The 19,657-nt window shown below is 45.3% G+C and overlaps 1 protein-coding gene and 1 long non-coding RNA gene across 2 annotated transcripts; one reads left to right on the top strand and one right to left on the bottom strand.

Moving 5' to 3' along the window:
- Positions 1 to 159: 159 nt before the first annotated feature.
- On the top strand, positions 160 to 2,410 carry LOC148644108 (uncharacterized). The gene is made up of 2 exons (XR_015928921.1): positions 160 to 453; positions 615 to 2,410. It is a non-coding gene; the product is annotated as an uncharacterized LOC148644108 (long non-coding RNA).
- Positions 2,411 to 3,510: 1,100 nt separating this feature from the next.
- Positions 3,511 to 19,153, bottom strand: LOC148644107 (surfeit locus protein 4). The gene is made up of 6 exons (XM_088615169.1): positions 18,896 to 19,153; positions 8,132 to 8,318; positions 6,866 to 6,942; positions 6,633 to 6,676; positions 5,766 to 5,952; positions 3,511 to 4,897 (listed from the first exon to the last, which is right to left on the bottom strand). The coding sequence occupies exons 1-6, from the start codon at positions 18,941 to 18,943 to the stop codon at positions 4,631 to 4,633; spliced, it is 810 nt and encodes a 269-aa protein (XP_088471295.1). The 5' UTR covers positions 18,944 to 19,153; the 3' UTR covers positions 3,511 to 4,630.
- Positions 19,154 to 19,657: the final 504 nt, after the last annotated feature.

Below are 19,657 nucleotides of genomic sequence, written 5' to 3'. Positions count from 1 at the left end.
TTGAGTGGAGTTTCCAAAAGCCGGTTCTGTAAGGACTTCTGATGCACAAAAAGAAAATTGACACTTGTTGAATTTTTTTTCAGCCACTGCCCACGTGCAATTACGCAACAAGATTGACAGCTTTTGAATTTTTTTCAGTCACTGTCCACATGCAGTCACACAAGACAATTGATAGCTGTTGAATTCTTATCAGAACGAAATGCCTCTGTCCCAGCTCCGAGAGGGACACTACACCAGCATGCTGGGACGTGTGGTAAACAGGACGATTTTAAAAGGTTTCTTTTCCGGATATACTTTTATGCTGAACATTTCTGAAAGCAGCGATAGATGTTTCAAGCTGCAAACCTAGAAGAGATTTCACCCAGGTGTGGACAATTCTTCCGGCTTTCCAATACTCCGGTCCAAGAAAGAGAGCTATCCTGAAGCCATAAAGAGTTCTTAATCACGGATGAAGTAAGAAGAAAATAGCAACGCAGTCTAAATGCACAATGAGCTGATAACGTACAGTATGTTAGGAAAATGAGTAAATTACACTTTGTTAAGGCTTGTCTTTATGCTGATATCTTGCTGTCAGTTATTTTGTGCATCCCCGGTTTGAATCCTTCTCTGCTCAGGTTGCTAGGAGACGACAAGGACACCTGTCTGGTCAGCAGCCTTGAGGAAGACACCTGACCAGCGTAGAAGACCCGAGAAGTAGGACTACCTGCACCTGCACATGAACTTTAGGACGAAGACGAGGAATCACAGTCAATGACGTGAGTGTAGCCTGGCCAGGTTAAAATTGTAGCCATCCTGATTAATGAATAAGCCAAAAGCACTATGTGCTTACGTGCTATAATGAGCCCTAGCCTGCTAAATTCAGTGCCCTTTACTCGGAGTGAGAAAGGGAGATCGCCGGAGCGTCGTGAAGTAAAAGCTAATCAGCTCTGCATCCTAGAATCAGCCTGATTTATTGTTATCTGCAGACGTGGGTTGTCCGATCTGTGCTAATTTATGAGCTTCACAACTGCCCTGAAGCTGCTGTGTTGTCTGAAATGTGACCAATTGCGCCTCTGAAGGAGGGAAACAAAAACATCAATATATTATCATTCCCACTCGTGCCCGTTCTTTGTAAATTGGTCACCTATTCAAAACTGTTCAGTCGGAAATCAGCAGAAGTAGGCTAAAAAGAGGCTTCGTGAGATTGTGAATGCTCAAGCTCTTGAAAACAGTACCCTAGAACCAGAGTCGTTTTTCAAACGCAAGACTGAGTTCAGAAACAAGTTAGCTAAGCAAAAAACCCAAATATGCATGAGGATCAATTAAAGAAACCGATTAGCATCGGGGACTCAGAGCTCTCGACAGGGGCCGGGAACCACTGCCATACAAGAACCACACTTCAGCAGGTATTTTGGGTGTAACCGCCACTAAGCGAAGCAGTACACTGACACTTTCAATAAAGCAAGAGTCGAAACTCACTGTAAAATATTATTTTTTTCCGTTCAGAACCAAAGCAAGAACTTAGTAAGTGCTGCGATATCAATGTTGTAATTTACATACTGGGACTGACTATCTGGGACATTTGTTCCAGCTTAAAAGGGCGTTTATGAACTATGAGAACCAATTCACAGTGGTGTGTGCTTTTTTCTTTCAGAACTTCTGGGCTTTTACTGAACGACATAGCTATATTCTACTGCCCTCTAGTGACACCAACATTAATTTCACGGTACTATGTTTACGATGTCTAACGCTTCGTTATTACATGTACACAGGGTTGCTTATTATTATTATTTATACTGATGAAAAGTTTAACGTCCCTCGTTCTGCGCTGCCTGATCGTTTCTCCCTAGCGATCCCCATCAGCACTGAAGTTCCCCGGCTCCTGAGTGTTTTAATATCACATCTGTGAACCCCTGATTCTACAAATATAGCACCTTCAGATCTGTACAGAAGTAAAACGGGAAGCTCGGTCCGGACTCGATGTGCCAACACCGGTAAACGAATCACTTTTACTAAGTTAGAGGAACAGCAAACGGCAGAAGCTTCAAGTGTAACTGGGCGAAGCGGGAAGCAGTACAAAAGACTAAGAGAATGTTAGGATATACAGTGTATATATATATGTATAACTCTGAAGATTTGGAAAAGGGTTGGACTGCCTCTTGCCTTTGTTTACTACTAAAAAAGTTCATTTCATTCAGTAACAATTATTTTACCATCCCCAACGTTTACCTTTCTTTTCAACCTCTAGATGGAGCTCATCTAATGAATTATCACAAAGAACTCTCAAAGTACAGGGCCCTTTTGCGAGTTTAGGCTTGTGGTGTGACGTTAACATAGATGTCACAACTTGAGCAGCACTAAGTGAGCAAGAAGGCTTATCCATTGTGTAACTGAAAATGAATAAACATTTCTTATAAACATTTAACTGAAACATTTGTTTATAAAGTCTTTGCTATCCCCTTTCTCATCATGGAAAGCTTTGCAAAAAGGTCTATCAGCCAAATGTTTGTGGCAATATATTTTATTTAGAAGTAACAGTGATGGTGAATGGGTACCAGTCAGTTCCTTTTTCCCCCCGAACACCAGGTCCACAAGTACTTGTGGCCATTCTTTTGTCAATTCTCAAAACTAGGCCTAGTTTTTCCCAAGAAGGTATCTATTGAGTGGCTGACTATTGGAAACCAGTCAATGCAGAAAAGTGACAGGGGGTTGTCTGTCTTGGCTTTAAAATCAAGTTGTGCATCCCCCCCATTTTAAAATGTTTGAGTAGTGGTCAGTATTATGCAAATTCACAGAATACGTGGCTTGGAAAAGTGAATATGAAGTCAGAGCAATGATCTTGGTGGATTGTTTGGGACAGTTTTATTCCAATTTGTATGAACAGGCAAAGGAGAGGGGGCAAGAGTCTCAATCGAAACCTTTTAAAAGAATGACCTTATTATCACTCATACCCTCTACCTCATCTCACACAATTAATACAAGTCCTAACTAGTTATTGCCATAATAAATAAAGCACCTACAAAATCAAAACTGTGTATCTTGTACTAACAATTAATTACATGAAATGGCTAGTGCAGCAAATAGTTGGTATCTGTTTTATATTCACTAATGTTAGGTAAATTACTTCTACCTAATGCATTTTGTGGAAACAGAAAACCGAATAGTACTAAATAACCCAAATAAAGTACTAAATATATATTATAACTAAATATATCATATATATCAGTATTCAGCATAGAAAAACCCCAAACATGGGCCATAATCTAGATGTATTGTTTTGGGAAAAAACTAACATAACGTGAATTACAGAGGCTAAAAATCAAAGGGTTTGAAAAGTTAGTCAACATGTTTTTCAGGTCTCTACAGCAGCGGCACTGGAATAGCTGCCCTTGAGAGATTTGTTCAGGCTACCACAGTGCAATAAACAGTAGGAGCTCCTGACCAAATACACAGCCCTTAAGGCCACACTTGTCATTTCTCACACTGTTCCCAAAGCTCCACAAGCAGAAGAAACAATCAGAACACAACCGCGACATACATAATTTTTATTCTTTTTTTTTTTATCAGTCTCAAAAACAAATAACCAAAAAATACATTATAAATTTGAGGAAACCAATACACTTGAGGCTTTTTCTCTCTTTGTTTTTTTTTTCTTGAAGCAGAACACTGAGTGACACATTTCTGGGAGGTTTTTATTTTGATATCTGCGTAACAAGGTTGTGATCTTCCATTGTAAACTCTCTCCCCTCACAAAGGCCACCCAGAGGGACAGTGTGATTAGTTAGAGGCCATACCTTTATTCATGTGGCTTGTGCCAGCTGACACCAATACTTAATTTAAATATCCGAAACAAAATAAAAACTAAAACGTGGTTCTTAAAGGCCTTCTAGGTTATTTTATTTTAAAAAAAAGTAGACTTTGCACACAGTCCCCTATGACATTCACTGCCTTCCAGTAGGGAGCGCTTTAACTTGGCTGGGAAGGTTCTCTTCCATCATACTGCTAGGGAACTTCAGAGGGAATGGTGGGGAGTTCAGTGCCTGAAGACGCAACATATACACCAGTACATGTAGACAGCAGTGTGAGAAAAGTATGGGCACAGCAGAACAAGTTAAAACGCAGCTCTCGGGCACTGGTTGCTAAAATTGCCTACAGGCTTGGTCTTAGCTGTCTAGCAGAACACTAGGCTTTAAGAAAAGGTACATAATTCCTGCTGAAACAACCATAAATACAAATGTATATATTTACACTCCCTGATGCGATTCCAAAAGCAGCTGTAGCCTTTCCCAGCATCACAGTCGGCCTCTTTCAACGGCGAGCAGACTGGGCCTTTCAGCTGGGGGCAGGGAGGTGACGTTCAGGAAGCGACTCGCTGGCGGAATGACCCCTCGAACCAGTTTGACAATCTCGCGCGCTGGAATTCGCGACGGTATCAATCAGTCTTTTTGGCAAATTAATAGGGGGTGGGGTGGTGCTTAAAAAAAATCCAGTAACGACCATCTCTAGAGCTAATAAAAATGACAAAACTAAAAAAAAACAGAAGAAGAAGAAGAGGAGGAGGAGGAGGAGGAGTTGGGCGGCTGTCAGAGGAATGAGAGAGAGAGAGAGAACTCGTTGGCCACGGTGGAGGTGGCAGAGAGGCAGCAGATCTTCACCACTCCTTCTTCTTTTCGTCCATGGACACGCCGCCCGGCCCCAGCGCCACCACCAGGAGCAGCCCCCCGATGACCGACATCGTCTGGAAGAAGTCGTACTTGAGGAAGTCGTGCATCGGCTTGTAGGCGGGCACCGTCCAGAAGGCGTTGAAGTAGACGTTGATGGCGAAGAGCCACACGACCAGCGTGAGGGCGGCCAGCTTGGTCTTGAAGCCGATGGCCACCAGGATGATCAGCGCTGTGCCGACCATGTTCTGCAGGATCTGGAACGCCAGGTGGGGGGGGGGTTTGGAGGTTAGTTCATCGGGAGAGCCCGACTCCCACCCTCTCCAGCATGGTGGGCTTCCAGATTCTCCTGCTTTTACAGCATGGGGAGCAATCTTTCTGCAGAAACTGACAATGCAGCTCTGAACGCAGCTGTTACATGGGACGTATGGTTCTTTTACCGGGGTAGCTGAATATTTAAGCAGCACTAGGGAAAATGACATTGCATTTCCCATGAGTTATTAACCGTTTGAATTGGTTTTATTCACTCTTCGCTTTTTATCAAACCCCCTCCTGGGTGACGCACAGTAGCCAAATGAAGTAAGGGGGACATACTGTACAAGCCCAGAATGGGATTTAGCCAGAGCCCACGGGCTGAGACCCCACTATTCCTATGAGCAGTATCGTTTCAATGACTAACGCCTCTCCCCAATAATGGCACCTCCTACAGGATCAAGTAGGGGGGTAAGGGTTTGACTATTCTGAACGACCTACTGGTTCACCAACACCACTTGCAGCAGTACTCTGAATTTCCTCCAAGTGCCGTCCAAGTGCCGGCTTGACCTTGCTTAGCTTTTAAATATATCAAGATCAGGCCGCAAGGTGGTATTGCTCATCGCCACAGGAAACACCTGAAGAACATAATTGCTTATTACGGTATCTAGCATATACTCCCCCACCACAACTGAAAGAGCCGATGCAAACAGAGGGAATGGGATTTGTTGAACAAAAGCAGGAAGATTAAAGAGCCACAGCACAGCGCACAGTTCCAGCTACCGTTTCCCGCGAGCGAACTTCGCCACGGATCACAACGTTAACTCAGGCATCTGCGCATGGGTGTCGGAGGGGCGGAGGATCGCTACTCACGGAGAAGAAGCTGGGGTCAAAGTGCAGCAGCGTCATGAACATGAGGACCAGCAGGACGCGGCCCCCCAGCTGCATGTACTGCTTGGGGGAGCTCTCGCCCATGGAGGGCACCCCCGCGAACATGCTCTTCCCCTCCGAGCGGGACTCGGCCAGCAGCAGCAGCAGACCCCCTCCCAGCGCCAGGTTCCTGGAGGGGGGGGGGACAGCAGAGATCAGGCACTGCGCCCCCGACACAACTCGCCAGCGCCACCCACCGCCCGGGCCAGCAGAGGACCGAGACCAGTTCCACCGGGACAGGGTGTGCAACTGCACATCAAACTTCGCTCCGGCGAACCTTGGGCTTAACGGGCAAAACTCGCCCCAAGACGAATCCGCATGATAACGCCAAGCACACTGCTAACGACGGGCGACTGAGATTCGTACGATTTTGCAACTAAAAAAAAAAACTTTTTAAGAACGCACTCGAATGCTAACGATATGTGAAAAAAAACAACCTTGTAAAACGCAGCAATAATAAAATGAGGTCAACATGCATACAACACAGGTTTAAAATTGAGGAATATCAGTGGTACCCTACAGCGGTTGGTTAATCGCAAATGCTTTAGCGTTTATTTGACAGTATACTGTATTTACTCCACTCATGCAATAAAAACTGGAAAACACCAACTCGATATCAACACAATGGTAGCGTTCTTGATAAAACTGTTGAAAGCACAATTCTATAATATTACTGTTCATTCCCAATGTACTCAATACTATTAAAAGGAGCCGATAGGTTAGCAGAACCATAATTGTGATGGATATTAATTCATGTGGGAGGTTTCAAGTTTCTGCAATCCACCTATACAAATCGAGCTCTATACTTACCGCATCAAAAATTTAAGATCCCACAAAATGCTATAAGCAATTGTCTGTAATGAAAGAAAGAAAAAAAGATCAGCATTGGGTTTACTTTTTCTTTCTTTTTGCTACTGTTGTAGATGCTATTATAAGGCACTTCACGTTCCTTTAAAAACACTCTTAAGACTGTATTGTTAGAATATGTTTCAGAATTCTCCTGCATTTGTATCTGACCGCAAGGAAAGCACAGTCGTACTCACCTGTAGTGCTATGATTCCAAACAACCCAAAGCAGGCATACTGTACAAAATTTCTACTGAGAATAAGGACACAGCCTCCTGTAAAGGACAGACAAAATGAGAAAGTCAGTTTTGTTTCCTTCAGTTGCTTTGACATATTCAATTCAAGCACTGAACTTTACCATTTGATTCTGATAAGCATGTACAAGAGCTTTGATAAGAGATATGGGCACCCATTATTTTTACATGAGATGTTTGCAAACTGTTTTGGCTGGTTGTTACTACTTATTTTTTACAGAATCAATATCTGATCACTAAATAATACGCTGTATAACAAACTTAAAATGCTATTATAGTATGCACCTATACAATATTATAAACTACCTAGCAAATAACCTAAATCAAGAGAACCTAAATGAGTTTAAAATAGCGTGTTATTTTAAGATGCAAATAGTATGCATCCTGCATACTCCTCATTTTAAACAGATCACTACTGCACTGCCAGTGTTCAGTGTTCTTGTACTGTACAATGGCACACAGCCCCGATACTCCATGAACTGTCCACTCCTGAATGTGTCCTTCATTTAGGCTTCTAGGCACGGTCCTGCTTTACTGTCTGAAACCTCACGGAAAACTTTCCGATAGGAATGTGGGTATTTGAAACAGGATTTCCCAAGTGCATCAGCATTCAGAGAACAAAAATCCTGAAATACTTCAGGACATCAACGAACCCAAACACGGTCTTGCCCAGATTCCTGCGGCCTACAGCTTCTTTCTGCTCGTGCGAGTGCGACTGCAACACAGTGGCCCCAAAATAAAAAAGGGCACAGAACGAAGAGCACCTTCAAAGAGCCCCTTTAAAGACCTGCACTAGCTGAAGCACCGATTCGACTTACTGGTCCTACCCTGCCCCCTCCTGCAGGCCCCCGGCGAGAGACAGGCAGACAAGACGAAGGTTTTGGGGCTACGGAGGAGGGAAACACTAGCGACTGACGGAAAAACGAGCTGGGACAACATGCTCGCGGTCGACTCTAGGCGCTCCAAATCAATAATCACACGCCGTTCTCGAAACTGGAAGTATCGCTCCATCAATCACGTGGTCTAGCGTTACAATAGCTTAAAGGCCACCCTGTCAATCGACGTCATTCAATTGGCGTTTTGCCCCCTCTTTTTGCACATTTCGGAGTGAGAGTGCCGAGGGCTACGAACGCCACAGTCCGGCCCGGTTTGCAGCGGGTTATAACGGGCTGCCCCCTGCCCCCTGCCCCCCCCCCAGAGCCTCTCCCACCTAACTGGCCCATGAGGTTGAGCAGCACGAAGCAGGTGGCCAGGAAGTAGCCGCAGCTCCACGTGGCCTCGATGTAGTCCCTCTGCTCGTTCCACTGGAACCACATCCGGATGCCGTCCTCCAGGAACGTGCTGATGAGGCACAGGCGCGCCAGGTGGGGCAGGTACTGTTTCGTCATGCGCAGGAACTGCCAGGAGAGAGACAGGGGGGGGGGGGCAGGAGAGCTGTGAAAGCAACGAAGCCACCTGGAGCTGCACAACCAGTCGTCAATATGGTGCCCCAGTACGGCGCATACTGTGGAAGCAGCTTCACTGGCGATTTCTTCGAAGGCTGTGTGTCTAATCGCAGCAAGACGCCAGCTGTATTCCACAGTGCAATCTGTCCTTTGCATAGCATGCTGTTAACTCAGGTCTTAATTGATGAATACCCTAATGCGACCGTGACTTATTAGTCAAAGGGCACTTTAGTTTTCATGTAAAAATAGATCAGCCATCTCACTGTTTATCCATAAATATTGCACATGTTCATAGGCTCATTGGAGTACTTAAACTTTCAGTGCAACTGTACCGATGGGGTTTCAGTGAGCATCACGTATTGGTCAATTTTACTGTACTACACTAAAGTGTGAGGGTTGCACGATGACACTGTGGTGAGTAGTGCTGCCTCGCAGTGCTGGGGTCCTGGGATCAGCTCCTGGGGGGCCGTCTGTGTGGAGTTTGTATGTTCTCCCCATGTTCTTGTGGGTTTCCTTCCACAGTCCAAAGACATGCTGGCAGGTTATTTGGCTTCCTGGAAACCTGGCCCTGGTGCAAGGGTGTGCGTGCCCTACAGTGGACTGGTGTCCTGGCCCTGGTGCGAGGGTGTGGGTGCCCTACAGTGAACTGGCGTCCTGGCCCTGGTGCGAGGGTGTGCGTGCCCTACAGTGGACTGGTGTCCTGGCCCTGGTGCGAGGGTGTGCGTGCCCTACAGTGGACTGGTGTCCTGGCCCTGGTGCGAGGGTGCGCGTGCCCTACAGTGGACTGGTGTCCTGGCCCTGGTGCGAGGGTGTGCGTGCCCTACAGTGGACTGGTGTCCTGGCCCTGGTGCGAGAGTGTGCGTGCGTGCCCTACAGTGGACTGGTGTCCTGGCCCTGGTGCGAGGGTGTGCGTGCCCTACAGTGGACTGGTGTCCTGGCCCTGGTGCGAGGGTGTGCGTGCCCTACAGTGGACTGGTGTCCTGGCCCCTGCGTTCCTGCTATATCACCTCACAACCCAGAACTGAAAGCAGCAGTTAGAAAGAGGATGGATGTGTTGTTATAAATATTCCAGTTACAACACAGCAGTTCAGCCATCCCTGTACATCTCTGACATTTCTGCTGGGATGAATAACTCACTCCTCCTACACAAATCCTATTAATTCATTTAGGAGTTTTTCCGAGATGCACTAGAAGGCAGAAATGCCTTTACGATATGCCTTTGTTTAGAAACAACTGGTGTCTTTTAAATAACTGGATACAAGCTGCTCTTCACAAGGCTTTAGAGAAATAAAATGGAAGGCAGTTTGAATTTCTGTTTCAATACAGCAATCGTACAGACGGGACGTAACCAGATAAAGATCTTTAAGGCCAGAGTTCACAAGGTTTGAGAAATCACTGCCGAAATTGTGGCGAGATTCCTGAAAATATCACCACTGCAATCTATTGTAATCCATGTGTTATACTTCAATACAATATTATACAATATACAACCACCTCTCGTTTAAGCTCGTTTTTATTAAGGTAAAGAAAGGCCTCTCCTGATCCAAATACAAGATGTAAAAATCCCAGTCCAGTGCACTCTGCATGACAACAACAGTCACTGGAGTCTGCTGTCAGTGCCACTGCACAATGAAGTCATTCATCAGCAGCCTGTGTTGGTTTAAACATCTCTCGAATGCCTTCAAGAACGAAGGTATTGAAAAGACCAGCCTTGACCATTTACAGGAAGGCAACATCGTCTATAAAGGTTATATAAAAACCGAAGGCAGGAAAAGGATCTATTAAAGATCCTCAGAGACATACTGAATACCTTTCCGAAAGCCTGGTGTAAGAAGAACAGCAACTGAACATTAAACAGAGCATCAACAAATTCCCTGGGATGTGCACCAGACCCAGAACATGATCAGCAAATCTGAGTTCCGAACAAAATAAACTCGTAAGAAAAAAAAACTTTCAACTGTTTAACCACGTTGAACAAATGAATTCCCTATCAAAGGAACAGTGCTGGTAACTGTGTTTTAACACAATCCACTGAAAAAACAGTAAACAGCGACTCGAAACAGGAACCTTCTAGCCTTGAAATGTAGAGATCATGAACTCGAGCTTTTTGGGCCAAACTACAGTACATTCAGAATCCCTTAACTGTATACTGAATTACTCAACAATAATTTCTTACAAACATCCAAGAGGGAAAAAGCTTAGAAGCTTGGATTACCTTTAAAATGCCTTTATCATCTCATCTATGGTCAAAGAAAAACACCTTGCACTAATAATGCAATTCCCTTTATTTTAACCGTTTAATTAACAGCAAACTATATACAGTACATGCCACTATGCTGACGTCAGATATTCCAGGTGCATAACTGGGCTTCCATAGCAAAAAGAAGTCTGCCAGAGGTTAAGAGCACATGGGCTCAACATAGTTAATGAGCCTTCTTCCGACACATTTCTTCATTATTTGCCAATGAGGTTTAACATCTTAAAACACACACGCAAAGTCACCTATATACTTTCAAAACCGAAAACTATCTGATGTGAAACTGTTCAATTTCCAGTGGATACTGCAGGATCTTTTCAAGATGATTGTTTTGCATTTGTGTGCATCAAAAGGTTTTAACGGTCCAATTAAGTAGGTATTACAGGTCATTTGAATAATTAAACCAGATAAAGGCGCTTGGATGAAGCAAAAACCAGAATACACCAGGCCCTCTGAGAACCAGGTCCGGCACCGATGCTGCAGGGAGACTGAAGAACGAGACAGGCCTGAAGCAGGACCCTACCCACCTTAAAACTAAGACAACCGAGACATCAATGGGCACAGCAAGTCACACTGTCAATAAACCCGTTCTGAAGCTCCATGCTCTAGTCAAACAGAATACCAGCTTAATGTTTAACACAAAACGCATATTAACCTTCTGAACCCTCTCAGCAAATAACAAAAGATGCAGTCGGCTACCTGACACAGACATTTCGTTTGGCACATTAAGATTTAATTTATCAACCACCAAGTTCTCAGAAGAAATTGCCTACTATTAATAAACCTTCTGAAGTGAAATTCTAGGTCACTGCGAGGCAGCAGGAACTGAAATATTAGCTCAAGTGTTCCCATTTCACGTTTGATAATGAGCTTTGTATTCGCACGGCTCTCCACTGTATACTCTGAAGAGTCTTACTTAACCTGCATTTACAACGGAGTCCAGCACTCCAAGAAAGATCTTGGTGGGGAAAACTAATCTTTCACGGTCCTTCGCTGAACACATGCCCTCTGCTTCGCCAAGAGAAACGTTTAGACGGATTCTTAAACCTTTCTCCACCTTCTGCTACTCAGCAAAAGCAATTTACTTATTATATATAATATTATGCTTAGAAAACCAATGCAAACGAACACAGTGATTCACTGGCTTTACTCGGATAATACTAAGAGTCTGATCAGCACCATCATCTGTGAAGAAGGGAGGGTTTCTGAGTTTTGGGCACAAAGTCGGGTTTGGTGTTAGCCTTTCGTGTAATAGTCTAGTGGCAACGGTAAATACTGTACTGTGAGCTGAAACCAACTAAGCAGTTACAGCGTTTGCTGTAAATAAATGTTACATTGCTTTTAACTTGAGGCCAGTTCCAATATTTCTGTGGCAGTTCCACAGGATTATAAGACCAGGCTGCAGTGTCGGCACAGAAACATTACATCAGTGCAGTGCGTTTTCAACTTAGAAAGTAACTGTACTTCCCTGAACTTTACAGTGCAATACGCAACAGTGTCACTGACTTTCTAGACGGTTGAAAAATGTATGGAAAAATTTGGAGATTTGGAAAAATAACAGAGGCCTAATAACGGACTTAACAAAATTGTTTTTCTGTTAATGCTTCCAAAACATGCTGTGCAGGCCTTCAATTTTGCAATTTAATACTGTACGGGAGAAGTGGTACCACCCCACCTCCACTCACGTTAACCAGTGTTTTGAGAGCAGGAGGTGTTATTTAGGCAGCGTCTGTCCCGAGCTACAATTGAGCAACGTTCCTGCTCCTCTATCTAGCTATCTAGCTCCGTGCTCTGAGCTTTAGTGAGTCAGCGAATGTCTCGCCCCTCCAGTCCCGCACACAGCACTCCACATCAGCACTCCACTGGGGCCAGCAGCCAATCAGAGTTCAACAAGTACCACATGCACTCCTGAGCTGACATGAATGGAAATCTGAGCCACCAACCAGCACAGCCCTGGAGTTAGTGTGTGTACTGCACACAGCACCTCAGACTGCTAATCTGGGCTGGATCCCCCAGATTCAGGTTGTGAACTACAGCACAGTCACTAAATGCCCTCCTTTCGCAATGCCTGCATTGTAAAAGAACACAAAATGCAGGTTTTAAGTTTCTTACAGCCTTATTCTTGTGCCTCGAAGCTCCACCATCTGGCTGATCTCTGCCACCCACATTCTTTTAACAAATTAGAACTTCAATTCCAATATTCTTTCTTTTCTGTGTTTAAGGACATCTACTCCTTCAAAATGCACACTACTATTATAATTAACACAGACAGTGTGTTCCAGCAGTCCACATTGTCTAGAGGACGAGTCTAATAACCCTCAGATCCTTTTCAAAACTTGCTTTTTCCAAGATCGGCACATCCCATTTATGTCTGTAATGCCCGTTACACCTACAGGGACTACAACCTACATTTAATTTTATTTCCCAGGTTTTTGCTGCCAGAAGTGAACAGCGCATAAATCTTCTTATTTCCTTTGCTACCTCTAAAATTCCCCATTCCTACATATATTATGTATTATTTTGTAATATCTGTATATTTAACAGTCAGGAGTCAAGCTCAGTAATGTCTAATAGGACAGCAGACAGCGGTCTAAAGACATCATTATAATCTCTATGTTAAATCCATCGCCCAGCTCTCAATCCATACACACTCATTGGATTCCTGTAATCTGAAAATTAACCTTCTTTGTGGAGCTTCAACAAAAGCCTTTTAAAAACCTAAAAGCATTAGCTGCTGGTGCTGGCTGTTCAAAGCAATCTAGCAAGTAGCAGTTCTGCTCCCAGGCTGACCGCCGTTTTGGTCTGAGTTTTCAATGTGTTGGGAACGTTTCTTTTCTCTTTGATGTTGCCTCACCAGCTTCTGGTGCCCTGACACTTGCACACTTTGTGCTTGGAAAACAGCCGGCAGCCACTAAACATGCAAGCCCAGATCAACATATCTTGGCAGCAGGGAATATCAGGTTCTCATCTGCTTCAAACCACAGAAACCAGTACAGGTTTTGCTCCAGTGAGGCAATGTCGCTCAGACTATCGGTATTACTTGTGACGTCTCCCTGAAAGTCTTGAGGAGGCTGGACAGAGTAACATACATTCAACATACGCCACAGTTCTGTTACACATTTCCAGCGACTTGTTTTTCCAGTCCATGGTCGATTCCACTCACTGCTATGCAGACGTCCTTCACACCACAACATAATCAGACGTTACAGTATATCAGACAGCCCACGAAACATTAATTCAAGAACTTCCAAGTCGAAGTTGAGCTTGTGCGAGAAACAGTCAAGCTTGTCCTTCACTGATCTTTAAATCACCCCGAATTAAAAATGATCACAAGTACTCAAAAATGTTGTAGTGAATAACCCAGCCCATTACCCAGTTAAATGTAATGGATTCAACGACAGGTGTTCCTCATCATTTATATCATCTCAATACACCCTTGAAGCCCAAATACTACTTTTTGTTCTACGAAGTATGGTTCCAATAGAATTTCCTGTATTAAAATGCAAGATTTCAGCAGACCAATCCCTACAGAATAGTGCTTCTATATAAAGAGGGAAAAATTGAGTGCAAAATGACTTTTTCACAACATGATGCATATGGATATTCTTGTGTTTGTGCACAGGAATATAATTTACTCTTAAGTGTATTCTCTGGATATGACCTGAGTTTCATAAACTCTCATAAGCATAAACATAACTCTCATAAGCATAGACATAAAAGGAGAGAGTTTTCCACAGCTCTGTAGGCCTGCAGGGGTACACCACCAGGCTGGCGTAAAAACTGTGGGCTTGCCTGGACAGGCGCCGACGAGCAGCCTCTCCCTGCCTCAGACTGAGCCTTAGTCACAGAACATTATCCTCACTTTGATTACTGTTTTGTGGGGGGATAGAACACGGTTTAAAGACTGCAACAGAACTGACCTCAGACCTCTATCTGTACATACTGTCAATGTCTTCAGATGCCACGAGGAACAACCTTTAAACAACCTAGAGCTGAACGAAAGGTGGTAAAAGATGGTGCAAGCTGTGAGGAAGAAGTAGCCGGATGAAGCCTATGACTTTATTTTACTTTTATTTAATCCCATAGTTTGGTAGGCAAGCCAGGAGCCCAGAGCCATAACCATTAGTCCATGATGCTGCCCGTAAAGAAACAACACCAAGCGTCCTGTGTCCGACACCAGGGTTTCCAATCACTCCAGCAGTGTCCAGTGAAGCCATGTTGGAGAGAGACAGAACTGGGTGCTCTGAACAAGATTTTAAAAGTTACAAAAGTGAAAACGAATGAACCAATCCCCCAAAAATGTGACATAATGCTCCTTCGTTTCTAAAACAAAAGATACTTTCAATTAAAGACAACAGCTGGAAACTAAAGTGAATACTTCTCTTTAGTTTATCATGCATCTGTGTCAGCAGAACTTCAGGACGGATGGTAAAGATAACACCCTAAATGCAAATGTTGCTTTCAAATATGCTGGTAAAAAAGCAGAGGCACCAATGCCTGGTATTCTGCACACACCAATGAAAGCTGAACCCAAATTCTAACCAATTTTAACAAGGTCAGGAGTGGAGGGACACTGGAGACCGAGGGCTATGTGGCAATGCCGCCATTCGGAGGCGGAACATCAGACATGACGCCAAGGTTTCAGCTGACGATTGACACAACCACTGAAAAAGGAAGCAGTACCTGAGTGCACCCGAGCTCAACTCAAACGGCATGAGATTCTAATCAGGTCTCGGGTGCTGCTAGCGCACTCAGGAAGCTCTGCAGTGAGCGGTGAGGGACAGGCCCCAGTAACACGAACTGGGGAAGGAAACGCCTGCCTCCCTATATAGACGAGGCAGTTTCAGGGGGACTACTATTACACCAATAACAAACATGGCTGCTGTTACTATAGAGAGCCACCACAGGACTCCTTCTGAGGCCCCTTCCTTCAGTCCTGCCTGGCTCTTCAGTCCCGTCGTTCAGGTGTCTAGGAAGCTACGCAGCATCAGCGAACTGCACGCCAACGCTGCTTTTATCTGCCGAGACTCGAATCCAGAGTGACTTAAGAGCCCGTACGAGCTTCTCATTACCTGCGGGAACCACCGATGCCAAAACAGTCAGACTCCACTGAAACACTAACCCGCTCAGCGGTGGGAGTTTCCGGGACAGCATCCTGCAAATCCCACCACCACAGAGATTAGGAAAACACTTTCCTGTAGCCCCCACCCCCCCCCCCACCAAACAAACTCCGAAGACTTTGAACACGTGACATAAAAGTCAAGCGTTCATAAAACTTCCTACAAGATCAGAAATAATTTTCTAAATATGGACAAGGTAGGTATTCAATACAAACTCTCTATCTCTGTAATTTGGACAAACAAATTACAGAAAACAGGCAGAGACGGATGAACACATTGATCACAGTCTTAATATGTGTTACTCCAGGAGTATTCCACCTTGTGTCCACGCCTTACCAGGTTAGGCTCCGGCTCTCCCTTGGCCCTGTACTGGTTAAAGCGATTCGAAAACGGGTGGATGCATAAGCTATCCGTTTTCCTTCCTGATCAACAGTACCAGTTCCTCAGAGCCTCTTCAGGGCCTGACATGTGGCCATGCTGTCAGACTGCCAACCGTCGATACACATTAGCACTGACCTCTATGCTCATCCTGTGTGATTTCCTTCCCAGGTGCTCTCCTGTGTAATATTGCATCACTGCCTACACTTATATAGGTCAGGCAAACAACCGTATTTTGTCATTTCAAACAAACGCCTACATCGGGCGACAGTACGTGTTCGCCCCAAAGAAAACGGCTATTACCCGTATTCACCTCCCTTGGAATTGTTATTGTACTACAAGGTGCGATCAAAATGTCTTTAACTGGGATTTGTGGCCGCTGATCCACACAAAATACTCTATAATGTCAAAGGGAAAAAACTATTCTACAGATCCTCCTTAATTAATTTTAAATTGAACACATAAAATATCCGAGTACATGAGTGTTTACTGCCTTTGCTACGAAACACTTAGACAGGCTCTGCTGTAGTGTTTCGAGTCAACCAGTGGCTAAAAAACCCCCCAATGAAATACATTATGATTCTATATTGTAACATGGTCAAATGTGACAAAGTCCAATGGGGGTGAATCATTTTGATAGCCACCGTATGTTCTTTGTATTATATACACATCTGCCGATTCCATAATTACCCAAATGACTTCATTACAAAAGGTAAAAAGGCACTTGTTCTGAAGTGAAGGAAAGCCTATGACCATGCTTAAGACTTTCACAAGCTACTGTGAGCTACCGAGATTTCAGAAGATGGATCAGGCCTACAGAAAGAAATAGCATGTGTGTAGTCATCGGGACTTGTCCATCACCAGGGGGTTGGCGCCTGCCTTTTTATGCACGTTCGGACTTATTTTTTTTATACGATTATTGATACAGATTTGTGCAACTGCCAACCACATGAGTGGGTACGGAGCAGACATCAGTGATGCCCCCGGTCGAGATGGCTCCCATCTTTTCCATAATTGTGTTTAAACGCACTGTTTATTCCCCTGCGATCGGAAGGCCTTCGCCAACAAAATTTGCAAGAGAGCTGCTTCTGTTCTGGCTCCGATAAAACAGGTTTGCTTAAAGATCTGTATCTCAGGTTAAGGGTAATAAAGCACCAGCTCGCTTAAAACTGGATGTCCTAGTTTTAAAATACAACCTGAACTCTAGTGAAGATGAACCATTGTCTTATGAAATTCTGTACCTGCCTGCTCCCAGGTGATTTCTTATTTTACAGTAACATGGGGGTATATAACTGCTCCAGATAACTTGCTTTCCAAGCTTGTCACTAGAACTGGTTTGTCGCTTGTAGCTGTTCTGGTCTCATCGGCAAGTTACTGACCGCTGCGCTACAGCCCACAGGGGCAGCAGACGCCCATGCTGGTGTTTGTACGCGGTCAAGAAGACACTGTAACCAGAATCCAAAGTATTAAAGTCTTTTACCTGCCCTTTCACAATCACCAAAAAAGGGAAACTCAGAGCCTTACCCTCAGATATCTAGTGACGTTGAGAAGAAACTTTACAGGCCTTAAAAAACCTTGTTCCTTCACAACAAAACCCAGTGCATCTATTTTTCCACACTAAGCGTTCCTGACTTCAGGAGCCCAAGCATCATCTACACTGGTGGAGCTCTGCTCATCGCTGGACGGTCTTTACAAAGTGCTGGCTTGTTTATAACCCCACTCGACTGAAAAGAGATCGCCAGTGCCGAACAATGATCACCCAGCCCTTTCAGTGCAACACAATTATCGAATTCACCAACACATTCACATTAACCACAGGTGGAAAGCAACACTGCACCACTCTATGCCTGTCAACGATCAAATACATCTACAAAGGGATCCTCGTTCTTGATAAAAGTGCCACGTTCGTGAGCATCTGTTAACTTGGGACACTCTGGGGGGGACATGAGCGTTTTCTTTGTCTAAGAAATCACATATAATGAGCAAACGAGGAAGGGGGGCTAAGTTGATTTTCATCAAAGGATAATACTTCACACGCACGCCAGACCGCTCTCCCTGCCGCTGCTGGGATGGGACTAACGGGCTCAGTCGTGCAACAGGTAAGGGCAACAGTTTCACTAGTGCACTTTCACGAGTTAGCGGGCACGCTGCTGCGAGATTTCTTTCAAACACCGTCGTCCCGTTTCTCAACAGCAATTAATGCGTGACATCAATCCCACGGACGCACGCGTTGCACGGGGGAGAGAGAAAAAAAAACACCCCCGGCTTTATTTTTTTTTAAAAAAATGACGGCAGGAAATACATGAGATTCAAAAGATTAACACAACGGAGGCAGGTAGGTGCTTTCGGGCGATCTCTCTCTCACGGCGAGTATCAGGTGTCCCCCCAGACAGGGGAGCACGGACTTTCTACAGATCAGTCACCGCGTCTACTTTCTCGTCACATTTTATTTTATTTTATCCCCCCTCCTCCTCCTCCTCCTCCTCGATCCCCGTTTTGCGCGTTTTCTAGCCGATGTTCGCCTCCACCCGACCACAAGTAGGCAGGCAGGCATGCCGAACAATGAAAACAACAGCGATGCACAGCTCACGCCGTGGGTCCGGAAAAGCTCCCACTTCCAGTGCCAACTGTGCAATTTCTGTCCCCCCACCGCCACGGCCCAGCCATGCAACAGCCGAGCCGTGCTGACGCCCCCACCCCCCTCCTCCTCCTCCTCTCTGCCCCAGCCTTCATACCCCGCTCCTGTCTAGCGGCCGCCGGGCCCGGACGGTTACCTGGTCCGCCACGTCCTCGGCGGTGCTCATGAGGTCGTTCTGCCCCATCGTGTCGCTGCGATGGCGGGTCGGCTGCTGCTGGTGCTGCTGCTGGTGACTGGGTGCCCCGGGCCGGTGCGCTCTCCTCCTCTCCGCTGATGTGTCTCCACTCGCCTCACTCCTCGCAAAAGTCTCTCCCAGCGCCGCAATCGCTGCCGCTGCCTCGTCTCTCTCCCTCCCTCTCTCTTGCAGGGAAAGGCCGCCTCCGCCCCACAATGCTCCGCGCCTGCCGCGCGGCGCCCCCTGCCGGCCCCAGGCGCTCGCGGCCGAGGCACATGCCACGTCGGCTGGGCTTTGCGGAGACGCGGCCGCCGCCTGCTCCGAGCACGGCGCGCAGGGGGCTCCCCGGAGCTGCTCAACTCGTTTCTCGTGTGAGAGATGCGCACGGGCATGGGGGAGTTTGCTTGTTTGTGTGTGTGTGTGGTTTTTTTTTACTTTGGCGCTTAAAGACCCAAATGCACCATTTATTTGCATTATTTCAATGCAACTTTAAACGAAGTTAAGATTTTTCCTTTCCCTAAACCGTGACGCCAATGCAAACGCAAGAAGACCCCCTCTCCCCCCAGTCAAAGGTCCACATTTACCATTTGTTACTATTGTCCTGGTACAGATCACTGAACAGTGTCAATACCTATTGGTGAACAAAAGGAATACAATACTATCAAAAGCACAGACCTCTGTTATGGACTCTTCAATTTCCATTTTTGAAAGTTCCCAGGAATT

Source organism: Lepisosteus platostomus, chromosome 21 (genome assembly GCF_059453375.1).
Source record: "Lepisosteus platostomus isolate fLepPlt1 chromosome 21, fLepPlt1.hap1, whole genome shotgun sequence".
NCBI classification, from domain to species: Eukaryota; Metazoa; Chordata; class Actinopteri; order Semionotiformes; family Lepisosteidae; genus Lepisosteus; species Lepisosteus platostomus.
The sequence above is the reverse complement of the archived record's forward strand: the minus strand, read 5'-3'. Positions and strand labels throughout refer to the sequence as shown.

Bases quoted from the DNA above. Each gene is read 5' to 3' on its own strand.
- LOC148644107 (XM_088615169.1), bottom strand. From the start codon at position 18,943: ATGGGGCAGAACGACCTCATGAGCACCGCCGAGGACGTGGCGGACCAG. The intron at 6,943-8,131 runs GTGGGAGAGGCT...TGTCCTTTACAG, and splicing joins CAACCTCATGGGCCAGTTAG to GAGGCTGTGTCCTTATTCTC. The intron at 5,953-6,632 runs GTAAGTATAGAG...CCCCCCCTCCAG, and splicing joins GATCTTAAATTTTTGATGCG to GAACCTGGCGCTGGGAGGGG.